Raw genomic sequence first — 20570 nt, 5'->3', positions numbered from 1 at the left:
ATGTTTGACTCTCTAGGTCCTGTGAAGGCTGAAGCCTTAGGTTTGACTCCCCAGAACCCACATAAGCCAGATGCACAAGTGTTTGATTGCATTTGCTAGAGTCCCTGACTGACATGCCAGTTCTCTCCCCTAGTCCCCCCATATAAAAAATAAAAAGTAAGCCGGGCGTGGTGGCACTCACCTTTAATCCCAGCACTCGGGAGGCAGAGGTAGGAGGATTGCCATGAGTTCAAAGCCACCCTGAGATGACAGTTAATTCCAGGTCAGCCTGGACCAGAGTGAGACCCTACCTCGAAAAACCAAAAAATAAATAAATAAATAAAGAAAGAAAGAAAGAAAGTAAAAGATGGCCTACAGAGATTGCTTATTGGTTACAGCACTTGAATAGGAAGCCTAAGGACTCACGTTTGACTTTCTAGGTACCAGGTAATCCAGTGCACAGTGAGGCAAGTAGTTTTCAGAAAGGCATGTGAAAAATTGGTTATTCAACTTGTGGTTTCTTTCACTCTAGCTAATGCTGACTTGGAACTCAGTATGTCCTCTCAGAGTGGCCTCATGGTTATTCCTACCTCTTCCTCCTAAGTGCTGAGGTCAGGTCTCACATTAGCCCAGCCAGACCTGGGATTCACTATGTTCACTATGTAGCCTCATGGTAGCCCTCAACACACCTGGCTTAAAATATATTTTCAATTAGAATATAAGGGTTAGCGAGATAGCTTAGAGGTTAAGGAACAAATGCTTTAAGACTAGATTTGATTACCCAGTTCTCTCGTAAACCAAAATATAGAAAGTGGCATGTGCATCTGGAGTTCATTTGCAGTGGTTACTGTCCCTGGCACAACATCTCTTTCTCTATGTGTAAATAAAACACATCTTATAAGTATTTGGGATTGGAGAGTTCCTTTGCCTAGTTTTTAAGAAAACTTGCCTGCAAACCAAAGGACCTAGATTTGATTCCCCAGGACCCATGTAAGCCAGATCCATAATATAAGCTAAATACACAAGGTGTCCAGCATCTGAAGGTCTTGGTGGGCTCATTGTCTCGCCATATATTTGCCTGATTTTCTCAAATAACAATAAAATATATTTTTTTCTCTTTAAAAAAGCTTAAGTGCTTGAGATGGTAAAGGAGCTTGTTTGCTAAGCTTAAGAACTCAGGATCAATTCTGCAGTTCCTACTTCAGCAAGATGAATAAGGTGGCTGGTGCTTCTGGAATTGGTTTTCAGTGATGCACCCCACTCTTTCGCTTTCTTGCTATCTGCCACTCTCCATCCCTCAAAGAATATTTTTAAGATGCTGTGCATAATCCTACTTTAATGAAAAAGGCTGTGGCTCAAATATTAAAAAGTTAAAAGCCTATCGGGTCATACCCTAGTGCTACAAATGAGAGCTTCAGCCAGGCATGGTGGCGCACCGCCTTTAATCTCAGCACAAGGGAGCTAGAAGTTAGGATGATTGCTGAATTCGAGGCCACCCTGAAACTACATAGTGAATCCTGGTCTGCGAGTTCTATAGCAAGACCTTACCGTGAAAAACATAATCATAATGCATTAGTGAACTTTTTTTTTTTTTAACAGTATTTTGCACTTGTTCTATCAATAATGTATTTCTGGGGCTGGAGAGATGGCTTAGTGATTAAGGTGCTTGCCTGTGAAACCTGATAGCTCATGTTTGAATCTCCACATAGCCAGATGCACAGTGATGTAAGCATGCAATGTTGCACTTGTTCCACAAGAGTTCACAAGCATCTAGAGTTACTTCCCAAAGCTGAAGGCCCCCTTGCGCCCATTCTCTCCCTCCCACCTCCCCACACCGCCTTGTTCATGGTGTATCTGGGAGTAGGGATTGCTGGCACATTGTAAAATCCCAGTTCTTGGCAGGTAAACTAAGTTAGGAGAATGTTGGAAGCCACGATGTGTACATAAGTGAGATTCTTTATGAGATAGACAAAATTGTGTATACATATCCTTTGTCTGTTTAAATGATTACATATTACATTTTTAAAATGGATTGTTGTACAATGTTTTTCTTTTTTTAGGTTCGAGACGTCAGGATGATTTCTGACAGAAATTCAAGACGTTCCAAAGGGATTGCCTATGTGGAGTTTGTTGACGTCAGCTCAGTGCCTCTAGCAATAGGATTAACTGGCCAACGAGTGTTAGGAGTGCCAATCATAGTACAAGCATCACAGGTAATTGTTTTTGTGAACGTGGTATTGCATGCCTATAATTCTAGCAATCGAGAGTCTGAAGTAGAGAATTCCTATGAGTTCAAGATTATCCTGTGCTACTCCATACAATATGCTCCTTCCAGACACAAAATAGCCTGGATATCCATGGCCTCACAGTGCCTGACACTACTTGCATAAGACCATCATGAGAGGAGGAAAAGATCATGACATCAAAAGCAATAGAGAGACTGATTGAGATGGGGAGGGGTATGATGGAGAATGGGGTTTCAAAGGGGAAAATTGGGGGAGGGGAGGGTATTACCATGGGCTATTTTTTATAATCATGGAAGTTGTTAATTAAAAAGATTATTCTGTGTTAACAGTGAGATACTATTTTAAAAAGTACAAAATTAGCCAGATGTGGTGGTACATACGTTTAATCCTAGGAGTCACTGAAATGAAGGCCAGACTATAACGGCTGAGTGTCAGCCTGACCCTACTTCAAATCTAAATAAAAATACAAAATTAAATTTGGGGATGGGCAGATGGTTAACCGTTAAAGGCACCTGTGAACCCTGTTTGTCCAAGTTTGATTCCTGATACCCACACAATGTGTGTGTATGGCACGTACCTGCATACACACATGCGCACACAATTTGATCATTACGTGTGCCAGAAGCTCCTAGTCCTTGCTTGATATAGTGATATACAAATGTTAATCACTACATAGCCCTTGTAGTGTAAGGTTTGAGAACTTTCTCTGCTGTTTGCTTTCAGATAAATGTCTTTCAAGAACAGTGCGTTCATTTTACTGGAAAGTGTAACATGCACATATAAAGACATTGTCTAGAATATTATTGAGTAATGTTTTTTTTTGAAGTTCAAATAACTTTTTATTAGCTTTTTCCATGATTATAAAAAATATCCCATGGTAATTCTCTCCCTCACCCCCCAGAGTAATGTTTTATTAATAAGGGTACCTACCCCTTATTAATTCTGACCGAAGATGGGTGTGGTGGCACAAGCCTTTAATCACTGCACTTGGGAGGCAGAGGTTGAAGGATCACTGTGAGTTTGAGTTGAGGCCGCTCTGATAACCTACATAGTGAATTCCATGCCACCTTCTTGGACTAGAGTGAAACTCTACCTCGAAAAACCAAAAAAGTAAAAAGGGCTGGAGAGTAACGCTCTGTTGTAAAGTCATGTCCATGCAAAACCTCATTGTCCAGATTCAGTTTCCCATTACCTATATAAAGCCAGGCCAGATATGCGAAGTGGTACATGTGTCTGTAGTTCTTTTACAGTGACTTGAGTTCCTGAAAGTGATGGAGGGAAAGGGAGGGAGAGAGAAAGAGAATGGGCACAGAGATAGATAGTAGATAGAGAATGGACATGCCATACTCTCGCCACTGCAAAGAAATTCCAGACATGTGCACTACTTAGTGCATCTGCTTCACGTGGGTAGCCTGAATCCTTTGGCAGCAAGTACTTTATAAAAATGCTAAGCCGAGCCGGGCGTGGTGGCGCACGCCTTTAATCCCAGCACTCGGGAGGCAGAGGTAGGAGGATTGCCATGAGTTCAAGGCCACCCTGAGATGACAGAGTTAATTCCAGGTCAGCCTGGACCAGAGTGAGACCCTACGTCGAAAAACCAAAAAAAAAAAAAAAAAAAAAAAAAAGCGCTAAGCCGGCCGAGCGTGGTGGCATACAACTTTAATCCCAGCACTCGGGAGGCAGAGGTAGGAGGATCACCGTGAGTTCGAGGCTACCCTGAGACTACATAGTGAATTCCAGGTCAGCCTGAGCCAGAGTGAGACCCTACCTTGAAAAACCAAAAAAAAGCTAAGCCGTCTCCTCAGCCTCCCTTTTCTGAAGTATTTTCTAAAAATTACTTATTTTTGTTTTTAAGTGTGAAAGATGTAGAGAGACAATGTGTTACAGTGCTTCTAGCTATTGGAAACAAAACTTCAGAATGTGTCACCTTGTTCATCTGGCTTACATGTGTATGGGCAATCAAACCTGTGTCTTTTGTCTTTTTTTATTTTTTAAGTTTAATTTTGTTGGGTTTTTTTTTTTTTCTTTCCCAGGTAGGGATTCACACTAGCTCAGGCTGACCTGAAACACTATGTATGTAGTCTCAGGATGGTCCAAGTGTTCAGATTAAAGGCATGCACCTTCATGCCTGGCATATTTCATTTCATTTTATTTTTTGTGTTTTCCAGGTAGAGTCTCACTCTAGCTCAGGCTGACCTGGAATCCACTATATATTCTCAGGGTAGCCTCAAACTGGCTGTGATCCTCCTACCTCTGACTCCCAAGTGCTAGGATTAAAGGCGTGTGCCACCACACCTTGCTTTGTGTTTTTATTTTTTGAATTATGGTCTTGGACTAGCTCCAGCTGATGTGTAATTCATTCTGTAGTCTCCTACTTCTGCCTCCAGATTGTTAGGATTAAAGACATACACAACTCTCTTTGATATGACTTCCCATTTTCATCAATTATTGTTTCTTTTTAGTTTTTGTCTTAGGATCTTGCTCTAGCCCAGGCTGACCTGGAATTCACTTTGTAGTTTCCGGGTAGTCTCTGCCTACTGAGTGCTGGGATAAAAGGCATGTGCCACCATGCCCGGCTTCATCTCTTGATTTTTCCCCCCCCTCTTGGGTAGGGTCTCACTCTATAGCCCAGGCTGACCTGGAATTCACGAGTCTCAGGGTGGCCTTGAACTTGACGGCGTCATCCTACCTCTGCTTCCCGAGTGCTGGGATTAACGGCATGTGCCACTATGCTCGGCTCATCTCTTGATTTTCAGCAGTTTTCATTCAGCAAATTTAACACAGATTCATATTATTGTGTGATGGATTTTATTTTGTAGGCAGAAAAAAATAGAGCTGCAGCAATGGCAAACAATTTACAAAAGGGAAGTGCTGGACCTATGAGGCTTTATGTGGGCTCATTGCACTTTAATATAACTGAAGATATGCTTCGGGGTATCTTTGAGCCTTTTGGAAGGGTAAGTACAGGTTCCTTTGTAGGGGGTTGTTTGCAAGCGCACATACAAATAATTGTCTTTGCTGTGTTTTGGGTTGGGGTTTGCAAGGCAGTGTCTTATTCTATCCCAAGTTGACTCTACCACTACCTTCTAGAGTACTGGGATTAAAGGCATGTGCCCATCTCAAGTCTTTTTTTTTATTTTCTTAGATTTTGGTTAGCCCTCCCTTTAATCAGTCTTTTCCTCTGACCTTACTTGGGCCTTTTCACCCACCGTTAATCTGTGTTTCTAGTTAAATTTATACAATACCATCCTATTAAGTCCCCTCCCGTTTCTACTCCCTTTATATCTCATTTCTAGCTTGTTTGCCTATGCTACTGAGTTTTCTTCGTATTCACATAGAAGTCCAGTCATTTGTAGCTAGGATCCACATATGAGCGAGAAAATGTGACTTTTGGGTTAGTGGGTCATATGGTAAATATATTTGACTATCTTGGGAACCTCCATACATTCCTACCTACAGTGTAGAAGGGTTCCTTTTTCTGCATCCTCACCAGCATTTATTGTCATTTATTTCATGATGGTAGCCATTCTGACAGGAGTGAGATGGAATCTCAAAGTAGTTTAAATTGATGGCTGTGGTGTGTAGTTTATTTAAAAATAATAGATATTTATAGCTTATATGAGGTTTAAAAACACATCTATATGTATTATCTTTCTGTTTATGATGCTCATTTGGTTCATAAGATTTAGAGACACATGCGGTAGTGATTTTTTTTTCCAGTTTTTCAGTTGTGTCTCATTCTTGCCTTTTTATTTGTAGGATAAAAAAAAAGATAAGAGATAGACTGGAAAATAAAGTAAAACAGGCTACATCAATTTTTTGAGGGACTATTTCGTATTTCATCTCATTGTATACCCAAAAGGATGAGATCAACTTTGTGTGCCAGTACCACAAGTACATTTGATCCAAATAAAACTAATATCTCTATATTCTTCATTATGTTTCTATGAGATTAATATGAAGAATGGACTTTATATGTATATTTTGATTCTTATTGCCAACAAATATGCTGGGCAAAGCATTGGTTTCACAATTAAAGGCTATTGTTTGCAATGACTTTGTACCTGGGTCTGTGCACCATAACTTTCTTAAATCCTGGTGCATCAAATAGTATGTGCATTTTGGCCTAGTGTTTGAGAGAGTAAGATAGGGTGACTAGAGTGAGGATCCTGTCTGATGGGGGTGGGTGGAGGAGTTTTTTTTGGTAATATTTCTGTGACAGATTAGGCTAAAATACTTCCATGACAGTATATTTGAAGAGTTTGAAGAGTTACAGGAGGTTACTTGAGGTCCTCTGGCCTCCACGCATTTGGGTTACATACATCTGCTCTATCATAAGCGCAGGAAAAAGAGTTAAGAAAATAGGTGTGGTGCATTTGTAACAATGAACACATCTTTTTTTCTTCTTTTCAGTTTTTTTTTTTGTAATCTTCAGAGCACCTACAAGTGTATAACACAGAAAATTTCAAGATTACATATTGATTTATTTTGTTTGTTCAAGGTAGAGTTTCACTCTAGCTCAGGCTGACCTGGATTTTACTATGTAGTCTCAGGGTCATCTCGACTCATGGTGATCCTCCTACCTCGGCCTCTGGAATGTTGGAATTAAAGGCTTGTCCCACCATGCATGGCTTAAAAATTTCAATTTTTTTTTTCCCCTCTGGTTTCTTGAGGTACGGTCTCTCTCTACTCCAGGCTGACCTGGAATTCACTATGTAGTAGAAGGTTGGCCATGAATTCATGGTGAGCCTCCTATCTCTGCCTCCCTATTGCTGGGACTAAACTCATGGGTCACCATACCCCACCCAAAATGTGTTTATTTTTTTATTTTTAATTTTTTTTTAAAGGCAGAGTCTCACTGTATACTAGGCTGGCCTAGAATTCACTGTGTAGTGTTCAGGTGGTCTTGAACTCACAGTGATCCTTTATTTCCCTCCAGAGTGCTGGGATTATAGACATGTGCCACCATACCTGAGTTTGATTGGGGGAGGATCAAGTTGGTATTTTTGCTTTGGTTGGTGGTTTGTTTTATCAAGGTATGGTTTCACTCATGCACAGACCGGATAGGGAAATTGCTCTTCATTTTTCAAAACTTGTCTGAAGGACTAATATGTTTCTTTTTTTTTTTTTTCTCAATTTTTATTAACATTTTCTGTTACAAAAAATATCCCATGGCAATACCCTCCCTCCTCACCCTTTGAAATTCCTTTCTCCATTGTATCCCCTCCCCATCTCAATCAGTCTCTCTTCTATTTTGATGTCATGAACTTTTCCTCCTCTTATGATGGTCTTGTGTAGGTAGTGTCAGGCATGGTGAGGTCATGGATATGCAGGCCATTTTGTTTCTGGAGGAGCACGTTGTAATGAATTCTTCCCTTCCTTTGGCTCTTACATTGTTTCCACCACCTCTTCTGCAGTAGACCCTGAGCCTTGGAGGTGTGATTGAGATGTTACTCAGTGCTCCAGTCACTTCTTTCCAGCACTATGATACCTTCTGAGTCTTCCCAAGGTCACTGCCATCTGAAAAGAGAAAACTCTCTACCCAAAGTGAGAGTAGGGTTAATGTAAGGGTATAAATATTAAGAGAAGTGCTTACTGAGCAGTTTGATAAGTATAGTATAGTATATTCACTTACATAGGCATCAGTAGATGTTACACCCCTAGGTCTCATGTTTTAAGTTTTCAGTATCAGTGATGTTTCATCCCCACTCCCTCCCCCCAAGGAGCGGGCCTCCAGTCCAATTGGAGGGCAGTTGGTTTTCACCATGACAGATGTGCCACTCTTGCACCTGTTGACTCATTTGGCCTGGCTGGCCAATTAGAAGGCTTGCAGTGTCTACTGTTGACTATCTTCACTGGTGGTATCTTTCTCCCACTGAACTACATGGAGAATGGATTCTTCCAGCTCCAGCTTTCTATCAGCTGGTCTATATGGAAGGACTAATATACTTCTGACTCTCACAGACTAATTTGTTTTTACAATTTTAGATCGAAAGTATCCAACTCATGATGGATAGTGAAACAGGTCGATCTAAGGGATATGGATTTATTACGGTAAGTAATTTTTCATGATCTCTGATTTCTGAGTGCTGGGATTAAGGTTATGTGCCATCATGCCAATGCTGTTTCCTTTTTTTTTTTTAATAATTGTTTTACTTCATTTATTTGAGAGAGAGAGAGGGTGACAGAATGGTTGTGCCAGGGCTTCCAGCTATTGGAAATGAAATCCAGACACATGTACCACGTTGTGCATCTGGCTTACATGGGTCCTGGGGTCAAAATGAGGTCCTTCAACTTTGTAGGCAAATTAACGGCTAAGCCATTTCTCCAGTCCATCCTTTTTTGTCAAATTATTTTTATTCATTTATTTGAGGGGAAAGTGTGAGAAAATGGTGGGTCAGGCCATCTAGCTATTGTAAACAAATTCCAGATGCATGCTCTACCTTGTGTATCTGCCTTATTTGGGTCCTGAGAAATCGAACTTGGGTCCTTTAGCTTCTGATGCAAGCGCCTTAACTGCTAAGATATCTCTCCAGTCCCTGCCCCATTTTTTAATAGGTAGTAAATGTTCACCAAATCTGATGGTTTATTTTGCCAGTTTCTAGACATACCATGTCAATTAATTATTTACTTTTTTTTTTCCCAAGGTAGGGCGTTAATGTAGCCCAGGCTGACCTGGAATTCACAGTGTAGTCTCAGGCTGGACTCAAATTGACTACAGTCCTCGTACCTCTGCCTCCCAAGTGCTGGGATTAATGGTTTGCACCACTGTGCCGCCTACTTTTTATTTATTTTTTTTTTGGTATATTTTAATTTATTTGAGAGCAACAGGAAGAGAGTGAGAAAGAATGGGCACACTAGGGCTTCCAGCCACTGCAGAGGACCGCCAGATGTGTGAGCCCCTTGTGCATCTGGCTAACGTGGGTCCTGGGGAATTGAGCCTTGAACTGGGTTCCTTAGGCTTCACAGGCAAGCGCTACACTAAGCCATCTCACCAGCCCTACTTTTGGTTTTTTGAGGTAGGGCCTCACTTTATCTCAGGCTGATGTGAAATTCACTATGTATTCTCAGGGTGTAGTCTCCTGGCAATCCACCTACCTCTGCCTCCAAGGGCTGGGATTAAAGAATGCACTACCATGCCTGGCTTAGCTATAATAAATTTTTTATTTTCAATACCTCGTTATGATTCCTGGTCTTCACTCTAGTATATACTGACCTGGAAATCTTGGTAGCCAAGTTCTGCCTTCAGCTGAGTATCATTGTTCCTCATTTTCCCGAGTGCTGAGATTGCAACCTTTAGTGCCCAAGTACTTCTTCACTTCAGCCTTATGCACATAACTTTATAGCACAAATCTGGTTTCCCTTACTATTATAAATGCCTCCTGAGATCTGGCGCTAAAGGCTGTCATCACCATGTCTGGCCCTAATTTGCTTTTTTTTTTTTTTGGTGGTTGGTTTTTAGGCAGGGTCTCACAGTAGCACCAGTTGACCCAGAACTCACTATGTAGTTTCAGCGTGGCCTTGCACTCACAGTGATGCTCCTACCTCTGCCCCCCGAGTGCTGTGTGTACCATCACGCCCCACTATTCCGTATATTTCCTTCTTTCCACTCTAGTTTTCTGACTCAGAATGTGCCAAGAAAGCTTTGGAACAACTGAATGGATTTGAACTTGCTGGGAGACCCATGAAAGTTGGTCATGTTACTGAACGTACCGATGCATCTAGTGCTAGTTCATTTTTGGACAGTGATGAACTGGAAAGGACTGGAATTGACTTGGGAACAACTGGTCGCCTCCAATTAATGGCAAGACTTGCAGAGGGTAAGTTTTTCATTGTGTTTATAAACACTTTTTTGTGTGTATACTGGTAAAGAAAGGTAATTGCACTCATCACAAAAGCATCTTATATATGTTTGCTGTGGCAAGAAGTCCTTAAACTCATGTGAACTTAAGAGTAGGTTTTTTTTTTTTTTTAATTTTTACTTATTTATTAGAGGGAGATAGGCAGGTAGAGAATGCGTATGCCAGACCCTCCAGCTATTGTAAAGGAACTCCAGATGCATGTGTCCTCTTGTGTTATCTGGCTAACATAGGTCCTGGGGAATTGAACCTGGGTCATTTTGCTTTGCCTGCAAGCGACTAAACTGCCAAGCCATCTCTCCAGCCCAAGAGAGTTGGTGTTTTTTTTTTTTTTTAATTGGCAGCACATCATTATCTTAAATGAAGTTCCTACTGTTAAAGTTACAGTTTGTTGTTGTGCATGGTGGGTCACACCTTTAATTCCAGTATGCAAAGTTAGTAGGATCACCATGAGTTTGAGGCCACCCTAGGACTACATAGTGAATTCCAGGTCAGCCTGGACTAGAGTGAGACTCTACCTCGAATTAAAAAAAAAAAAAAAGAATTTTTTTTTTGGTTTTTGTGGTAGGGTGTCCCTATAACTCATTCTGGTCTTGAACTCATAGCAATACTCTTCCCTTCGCCTAGTGTTTGAATTAAAGGCATGCACCACAACACCTTGATTGACAGTCTGGCTCATGGTTGTATTGGGAATATTATCCTGGCCTGGCATGGTTTGCAAATGCTAAGTCATCTTTCCAACACCACTATATATGGCAATATTAAATAGCTTATGATTTGTATTATAAGTTACTAATCTATAACAGATATGTTGCATTATTTGTCTTTGTCCTGTGTAATTTCTTTTAGTGAAGTGATAACTAATATGAATATTAAACTTTCTCTGTTTCTAACCACTGTAAGGATGTTAAGATCTTTTCTTTTTCAGGAACTGGTTTGCAGATTCCACCAGCAGCACAACAAGCTTTACAGATGAGTGGCTCCTTGGCATTTGGTGCTGTGGCAGGTAGGAATTGAATCTTTTCTAATTTGAAGTCATTGTTTTTTTCACCTAATTCGAAAAATATACCAAATTTTTTGCATTTAAAAGGACTAAATGAGAATTCAATTCATCAAGTACTTTTAGCATACAAAACCATGAAAGGAAGTACAGATTTTGGATATCATCATCTCCTAGCTGAATATTCCTTAAATGTATTTCTGAAAATTTCATCCCATTTTTTAAGTACTTAAAATTTTTCTTGAGAGATATAATTTAATGTTGATTTCCTTGAGTCAAGATTCATTTTAACCCATTACAGTAACTGGAGTAACAGAAAACTGCCTTCTTAAATAAAATGTGAACCTTTTGACTGAAAGGTGATGAGAAGGGTATGATTATTATATATACTTGGTAGTTAACAAAGGATTTCCGTTTAGTGAAGCACATTTTTCTGTTTTTAAAAATTTTTATCCTTTTTATGCCTTAATTACCTGAAATTTGGCTTGATAGTTCTACATATTGATTTAAATCTGGAAGGATTATAGTATAGGATTCACCCCCCCCCCCAATATTTGATTAATTTACTTTATTCTTGTTTGTTTGGAGATAGGATCTTGTTAGGTGGCTCACACTGGCCTTGAACTCCATGCTATTCTTCTACCTCTGTCTTCTGGGTGCTGGGATTAAAGATGTGTACCCACATCCTCATAGGGTAGAACATAATTTTGATATATCAATGATAAAACTATCCAACATAAAGGAACCAGTTTTGTGTTGGTTAAGTTCCTATAATTCTAACATTTGAGAAGTTGAGGCAAGATTGTTTCACTTTTGGGACAACCCTTGGGCAAACCTTTCTGAATACAAGAAAAACAATATGGTCAGTCATGGTAGTGCATATAAGTGTCATGAAAAAGAATAAAGCTTCTTTTAAAAAGGCCGTGCAGAGTCTTACATGCCTTTATTTAATCCCTGCACATGGGAGACAGAGTTAGGAAGGTTGTTGTGAGTTGAGGCCACCCTAAGACTACATAGTTAATTCCAGGTAAGCCTGGGCCAGAGCGAAACCCTACCTCAAAAAAAGAAGGGGGGAGGGAAGAAACTTGGCATGATGGCACACACCTTTAACCCCCACATTCAGGAGGCAGAAGTAGGAGGATTGCTAAGAGTTTGAGAGCAGCCTGAGACCACATAGTGAATTCTATGTCAGCCTTTTCTAGAGCAAAATCCTACCTACATTAAAAATATATATATTGGGGGGTCTGGAGAGATGGCTTATTGGTTAAGGCACTTGCCTGCAAAGCCAAAGGATCCTGGTTAGATTCTCCAGGACCCATGTAAGCCAGATATACAAGGGGGATGTATGCATCTGGAGTTGTTTTGTAGTGGCTGGAGGCCCTGTCATGCCCACCTTGACCCTCCCTCCCTCTCTCAAATAAATAAAATATTTAAAAATTCGAAGAATTTGACATGGCTATAAAAAATAGAGATTGATAGTTTCATACTCTTATTCTGTTTATTCTGTTTTTGGTTTCTCTGAGGTAGGGGTTTCAGGCTACTGAGATTAAAGGCATGTGCCACCATGCCTGGCTTCCTGTCGTTCCCCCCCCCCCCCCCCCCACACACACACAGGGTCTCACTCTTAACTCTAACTCAATTGTAATTCACTATGTAGTTTGTTAGGGTGGCCTCTAACTGTGACCCTCCGTCCTCTGCCTTCTGATTTCTGGGATTAAAGTAGCGTTCCACCATGCCTAGCATTCTGTTTATTTGAGAGAGGCGGGTAGGTAGCAAGAGAGGTATGGTCTCACTCCAGCCTAGGTTCTTCTGGAATTTAGTATGTTGTCTCAGGGTGGTATCCTACTCACAGTGATCCTGGGATTAAAGGATTTTATTTTTTCCCATTTTTTTACTTAACCAAATCTGAAAATGAATTTTAAAAATTGTGTGTTTTCCCAATGATTATGTACCTACCATATTGGGAATTATTGAACATGTTTATAGCTTTTATATGTACCATTTATGATGTTTACAGTTTTGCTATGATACTTTTGAAATTAAAGTCTCTCTCCTAATTATCTAATTATAACCATTCCCCAAGTACTTGGAATTGAATTCTCAAGATCAGGGTTTTTCGCACACTTTCTGACCGGTGCACTCCCCTTTCCCCATTTCCCATTATTCCCAGTAGAAAAGTCGTATGATGGGATGAATTTGAGATAAAGAGGAATCCTTGGACTAGGACGAGAGAGTTATACATAGTTTTCTAGGGCAAGAGGGAAAGTATTCCCCAAAACCTTGTCAATGAGGAATGGGGAAGGGGGTTTTGCTGCCAGGTTTTATTAAGTTCATTTAAATAAACCCTGCTGTTATAGTCCTCTTTTATTAATGCTTTCCTGACATTTACCCTGTTAGTTGAGGCTCTTCATTGTTCCTGCACTGAGCTGTAGAATTCTCTTTTGTTATAGATTTGCAAACACGACTTTCCCAACAGACTGAAGGTGAGTTGTTGTTCATATATCTTATGTATTAATGTTTGGTATATAGATATATTAAAACGTATTAAGATAGTTGTATCTGACATTCACTGTAGTATTTGTATCAAACTTTCCAAATAGTACATAATGCTGTGTACGCATTGTAACCTATTTTAGAATACCTTACCTAATATATTAGTGGGTAGAGTGCACACAAGAAGGGTGCCTTAGTGTTGCAAACAAGTTACAGATGCTTACACCACTTGATGCATTTTGTTTCCCATGATTAGTGGAATTGAACCAGGCCACTAATCTTTGAAAGCAAGTGCCTTTAACCACTGAGCAATCCCCCCAGCTTTAGATTGCTTCTGCCATGGGCTGTGGTTTCGGCCTCATTGGTAGAGTGTTGGCTTAGTTTGCCAGCTCTGTACTTAAAAGGCCTGAAATCATCTATATGTGTTTTCCCCACAGCTCATATTGCTACACATTTCTGTAACCCCAGCTTTTGTGTGTGTGATGAGTAGGGAGGAAGCACAGAATCACTAGGTCCCATAAACACTCTCAGAACAGCAGTTTGAGGGAGATACCAACCACTTCTAAGGAAAGAGGCAATGAAATAATAGAGAAACACAACAGTATATGATACTTGGATAGAAGTATCATTTGAGCCAGGTGTGTGGTGGTGCATGCCTTTAATCCCAGCACTGGGGTTAGAATCTGAAAGTACATAATGAATTTCAGGTAAGCCAGGACCTATCTCAAAACAAATCCAAAAATTTAATTTAATTTTTGTTATGGATGCTGTGTGTTAGCAACTATGAAGCCATGTGTAGAGGCTTTAACAGAGCTAAATTGCACGTACATTAAAACAATGTGTAAAAGTAAGTTCATATTTTGTTTTTAATTGTTAGCTAAGTTTGTGTCATTTGTCAGCCATTTTGCTATATGCATTCGGCACAACATTTATAGTGATGATTAAAGTTGCTTAATGAAATGATTATATTAAATGTATATTGTTAAATGAGATTAATATTAAATATATACTATAATTGTATTTTTTCCTATAAAGGACACAATTCTCTTGGTTTCTCTGTTTTACATTATTTATTTATTTTGTTTTTTTGAGGTAGGGTTTCATGCCAATCCTTCCTCTGCCTCCCAAGTGCTGGGATTAAAAGATGTGTGCCACAATGCCCAGCTGGCTTTGGTTGTTGTTTTTTTTTTTTTTTAAGTAACAGAATTTTGAAGCACAGAAGTAGTGAACTTTCTTACTAGAATCATTATTCTGTATGCTACCTATGTACAGCTTGAATGTTTTTATAGTAATTGTCTTAATGTCTCTTTTTTGTTCATATATGATCATAGTAGATATGAAAAACATGAAAAATTAAAGTACAATGTAAAAAGCACTCACTTCAGGGATGCACACTTTAATCCTTGCACTTGGTAGGCCTGAAGTAGGAAGATCACTGCGTTTGAGGCCAGCCTGCAAGTGTTGAGTTCCAGGTGTTAGTCTGGGCCACAGTGAAACCCAACAAACAAACAAAATTTGTTGGTTTTCCAGGTATATATACTTGTTTTATGGTAAGATAACAAAGATTGATCTTTTTTTCCTTTTTTTTGGGGGGGGGGGATAGATTCTTGTTCTCTAGCAAGTATTTTCGTAGGTAGGGTCTTTGTCTTCTAACCCAGGCTGACTTGGAATTCACTGTCTTCAGGGTGGCCTCAAACTCAAGGCACTCCTCTTACCTCTGCCCTCACAAGTGCTAGGATTAAAGTCATGCACCATCATGCCCAGCTAACTAAAGATTTCAATTTATTTATTTACTTGAGAAGGAGGGACAGAGGCAAATAGAGAATGGGAACTGGGGAATTGAACCTGAATCCTTAAGCTTTACTGGGTCCTTAACCAGTATGCCATCTCTACAGTCCACGATGATTTTTATTTTTTTGTTTTTCAAGGTAGGGTTTCACTCTAATCCATGCTGACTGGAATTCACTATTTTGTCTCAGTGAGGACTGTAACTCCAATCTTCCTCCCTCTCTGCCTCCTGTGTGTTGGGATTAAAGGCGCATGTCACCATGCATAACCTTTTTTTTTTTTTTTGTTATTATTGATTTGTTATGTTGCTTTCACTGGCTTTTATCTCATTTATGAGTAGCTGGCACATAAGACTGTATTGGATATTTATACAAGTAGAATTGAGCATCAGTTTCTTTTACCATAAAGCTCCATGTAAGAAAATAACTTGCTCATTGAAGGAAATATTAGAAAGGTCAAGGTTTCATAAAGTTTTCTACTAGGGCTGGGCATGGTGGCACATGCCTTTAATCCCAGCACTCAGGAGGCTAAAGTAGGAAGGTATCTTGAGTTGGAGTCACTGTGTAAGACTACATAGTGAATTCCCAGCCAGCCTGGGCTAGAGAGATACTACCTAGGAAAATACTTATTTGAGTTAAAGAAAGCACCTGTAATTTTTAAAGAAATAATTATTCTTTTGTGGTGTATTGCACACATGGTCCTGACTTTTCGGATACTTTGGGTGACTGTTTTAATTACCACAATATTTTAATGCATTATTTTATCCTTAGCTGTTTTGCATTGGAATGAGATTTGATCAAATAATAAGATTACGGTGAGTTTTATAACAGCTACTGGTTTTGTAAGTGCTGCAAAACCACTGGAATGACATGAGATACTGTCTTGATCCTGTCTCATCAATCACAAAACCATAAACAATCCAGTATTAAACTTTGGAACAACTGTGTTGGGATTACATCATCTAGCAATTTAAAGTTACAGTGTTGGTTATGAAAGACCAATTGAATTTTAACATTCATTATGTCACTTTAAAAGTTGTAAGGTTCGTGTATTTAAAAGCATGTATTCCTGGGCAGAAACATAGAAGGATTTAGTTTTGCATGGCCTTTTTAAAGGTTGCATCTTTATAATTTCATTTGTTTCAATATAAACTCCTTTTATCCTCCAAAATTAGCCTTTGATTTTGTCTAATTGAATTGATTTTGATCACACATTGGGTTGAACTAAACATTACTGTTACCACAAAATTTCTGGTGATCTGTTTTTTAAATGTAAAGTTACTAAAGTTTTATACTTCAGGGCTTACCTGACCCTTTATTATAATTTTGATTAGGGGGGATATCTTGTCATACAAATTACACATAATGTTCAGCTAATTTGTATAGTGTGTGAGTGCGGACATACAGTGTGTTAAGTTATTGAGTAAGGGAGAGATAGTTTAAAGCTTACTTAGTTTAATCAGCTATGTTAAAGTAAGGTACATGAGTGAGTGAACTGGCTACCTTGAACTTTTGTTTGATATCCCCTGCACACTCGCATAGTGGCTGTTTCGTTTACTTTTATTTCAAGTTATTTATCAGGGATACTTAATTTAGTTTTCATGAAGGTAATTTCTCCACTTTTTTTTTTTTAGCTTCAGCCTTAGCTGCAGCTGCCTCTGTTCAACCACTTGCAACACAGTGTTTCCAACTTTCTAACATGTTTAATCCTCAAACGTAAGTGTGTTTTGGTCAAGTATGATGGGATTTGAAAGCTGTAACATTAACCTTAAGATAGGAGCAGTTAGGTAGTTTAGCATGCTTGTTTTATAGTAGAAATAGGATAGTTGATCTCATTAAAAAATAATTTTTTTTGGCCTGGCATGTGGCATATATGCCTTTTATTCCCAGAAGTCGGGCAGTAGAGGTAGGAATATCACTGTGAGTTCAAAGCCAGCCTGAAGTAACATAGAGAATTTCAGGTAAGCTTGGGCTAGAGTGGTACCATACCTCCAAAAAAAATTTTTTTTAATTGTTTTCCTTTAACCTTAAACTTATGGTAAAACTCGACTCTCCTTGAACATAAGGACCTTCCACTTTGCTATGATTAAAGGAATAAGACATGAGGCAGAGGTCATTATGAATTGTTTTTACACAATTTTTTGTTTGGATACATTTGTAAGATTGAAATTGAAAGTTATGGAAATTTTATATATTTGCAAGTTTTCTTTACTTATTAATGAACTTTTTTTACACTGGGTTATGAATCCTGTGCCTTATGCATATCAAACAAGCACTGTATACCTGCAGATCTCTTTATTTTATTTAATTTTTTAATTTTTTATTTATTTGAGAGCGACAGACACAGAGAGAAAGACAGATAAAGGGAGAGAGAGAGAGAGAATGGGCGCACCAGGGCTTCCAGCCTCTGCAAACGAACTCCAGACGCGTGCACCCCCTTGTGCATCTGGCTAACGTGGGACCTGGGGAACGGAGCCTTTAACCGGCATCCTTAGGCTTCACAGGCAAGCGCTTAACCGCTAAGCCATCTCTCCAGCCCCGATCTCTTTATGTTGTGATTGAATCTCAACTAGTTGTCATTAAAGTCTTAACATCACATTGTAGCCCACAAAGGATTTTAGACACGTGATCCTCTTAGCCTACTAAGTAGCTGGTATTATGAGCCTGCACCACCACCCAATTTATCAATTCATATCTTTTGTCAATTTGTCCTGTCTTCAGCTATTGGTCATGAAACTATATTAACCTTTTCGTTCCCTTAATTAATGGAGGATGTTAGTACACTGTGTTCTGTTCTATCTGTCCTTCCTTCCTTGATTTTTTCAAATGGTCTTATTCGGTAGGCATGCTTGGCTTTTGTGATCCTCTTTGCCTCAGAAAATTTTAGTTACATTTAATAAAATGTTGATAACTGGATAGAAGTATTGCTTGAACCATGTGCTGTGGTACACTTCGTTAATCACAACACTTACAACACAGTGTAAGAGGAGCTCTGTAAGTTGGACGTCTGCCTGGGACTACAGAGTGATACCTACCATGAAAAAACAAAACAAAAAAAGTATCACTTGGATGATAGCATTTATTTGTTTCCTGGCATCTCCCACCAAAAAACAGATGAGAAAGCACTAACCTTAGTGTGGCTCAAGTATGATGCTACAAGCCTTTAACCCTAGCATCTGGGAGGATCACTGAGTTCGAGGCCAGTTTGAGACTTAAACAAAGAGAAAGAAAGAAACCCATGTTTAGTGCCAGGATGAAAGCTGTTACGGGAGACATTAAAAATTTTATTTTTTCATAGATTATTTATTAGAGAGAGGGAGAATAAGAACTGCCACGTGAGGCTTTTTTGCCACTGCAAACAAATTATAGATGTATGTGCCACCATTGTGCATCTGGCTTACATGGGACCTGGAGAATCAAACCAGTAGACAGAATAGGTGGGTCATAGCTTCACACAAACTCCAGACACTTGTGTCACCTTGTTCATCTGCCTTTTTATGTAGGTATTGGGGAATTAAACAGAATTGAGCCACTGGTCATTAGGCTCTGCAGGCAAGCATCTTAACCATTATACTGTCTTCCAGCCCTCTTACTAGACTTTTAGCATTTTTTATATTTTGGTTTTTCCAGGTAGGGTCTCGCTCTAACCTACAGTAGTCTCAAACTCATGTCCTCATAATCTTCTGGGATTAAAGACATGACCACCATGCCTTTAACATCATTTTTAGTCATGAAAATTAACTAGTTGGGAGCTAATGTTTATATTTTTCTCATAATTTATACTATTGAAATGATTTTTTAAAGTTTGTTTTACAAAGTGCTATTGATAATTTGAATATAGTTTCATGAATTGAACAGTGTTTTATTTGAAATTAATAATTTTCTTACAGAGAAGAAGAAGTTGGGTGGGATACAGAGATTAAAGATGATGTAATTGAAGAATGTAATAAACACGGAGGAGTTATTCATATTTATGTTGACAAAAATTCAGCTCAGGTATTTGGATCTTTGAAAATAAATATTCTTGTTTTACTTTGCACACTTTGGAGTAGGTATACAAGCTGTTGGATTATTACTCTTTGCTTTGGGGGTGGGGGGTTAAAATTTATTTGGTTTTTCGATGTAGGGTCTCACTCTAGCTCAGGCTAACCTGGAATTTACTATGTATTCTCAGGGCGGCCGCAAACTTTCCGGTGATCTTCCTCCCTCTGCCTCCCAAGTGCTGGGATTAAGGCATACACTACCACACCTGGCCTAAGTCCTGTGTGGTAGTTCCTTTTTCTAAATTATTTATTTGTTAGAGAAATATGCAGGAGAGAGAGAATATATGTGCACGCCAGGGCCTCCAGCCCCTGCAAACAACTCCAGATGCATGTGCCAACGTGTGCATCTGGTTTTTGTAGGTCCTGGGGAATTGAACCGCGGTCCTTTGTCTTTACAGGCATATTCCTTAACCACTAAAGCCATCTCTCTCACCAGCCCTTATTAGTTTTCCTTATTAGTTTTGTTTTTGCTTGCTTTGGGATTTTTTGTTTGTTTGTTTTTTTGAGGTAGGGTTTCACTCTGGTCCAGGCTGACCTGGAATTAACTCTGTAGTCTCAGGGTGGCCTTGAACTCACAGTGATCCTCCTACCTCTGCTTCCCACGTGCTGGGATTAAAGGCGTGCACCACCATGCCCGGCTCCTTGCTTTTGGTTTGTTGAGGTAGGTTCTCACTCTACCCAGGCTGACATGGGCCTCACTATGTAGTCTCAGGCTGTTCTCAAATTCATGGCGATCATCCTACCTTTGCCTCCTAAGTGCTTATATTATAGGTGTGTGCCACCATTTCTGGTAGGTGGTTAAAAAAAAATTGAGAAACCTAGAATTGCCTCCAGCCAGCCCACTGCAAACGAACTCTGGAGGCATGATTTACTTTGGGCGTCTAGCTCACATCGTTCCTGGTTAATGGAACGTATGTCCTTAATGCTTTGTAGGCATGTGCCTTAACCAATAAGCCATTTCTCCAGTCCTAATTCTTTTTTTCAAGGTAGGGTCTCCTTTTATCCCGGGTTGACCTGGGACTCTCTCTAGCTCCAGACTGATGTTGAACTTATGGTGATCCTCCTATCTCTGCCTCCTAGGTAATGGGAACTTTTTTTTTTTTTTCCAAGGTAGATCCTCCCTGTAGCCCAAACTGATGTGAAATGCATTATGTACTTTCAGG

At 39.5% G+C, this 20570-nt stretch overlaps 1 protein-coding gene across 2 annotated transcripts in view; it reads left to right on the top strand.

The window, feature by feature from the left end:
• Window positions 1–20570, top strand: part of Rbm39 (RNA binding motif protein 39) — a 38815-nt gene that overhangs the window by 16021 nt on the left and 2224 nt on the right. The window contains exons 8-15 of one of the 2 annotated variants that reach the window (XM_045155826.1): window positions 2040–2192; window positions 5045–5182; window positions 8214–8279; window positions 9841–10045; window positions 11013–11090; window positions 13535–13567; window positions 16999–17080; window positions 19255–19360. In XM_045155826.1, the coding sequence (XP_045011761.1) occupies window positions 2040–2192; window positions 5045–5182; window positions 8214–8279; window positions 9841–10045; window positions 11013–11090; window positions 13535–13567; window positions 16999–17080; window positions 19255–19360 (861 nt within the window). Of the gene's footprint in view, window positions 1–2039; window positions 2193–5044; window positions 5183–8213; window positions 8280–9840; window positions 10046–11012; window positions 11091–13516; window positions 13568–16998; window positions 17081–19254; window positions 19361–20570 lie in introns of both variants that reach the window. The other variant, XM_045155825.1, reaches the window with a different exon arrangement.

The sequence above is a fragment of the Jaculus jaculus genome, chromosome 8, assembly GCF_020740685.1.
Source record: "Jaculus jaculus isolate mJacJac1 chromosome 8, mJacJac1.mat.Y.cur, whole genome shotgun sequence".
In the NCBI taxonomy this organism is placed as follows: domain Eukaryota; kingdom Metazoa; phylum Chordata; class Mammalia; order Rodentia; family Dipodidae; genus Jaculus; species Jaculus jaculus.
The sequence above is the reverse complement of the archived record's forward strand: the minus strand, read 5'-3'. Positions and strand labels throughout refer to the sequence as shown.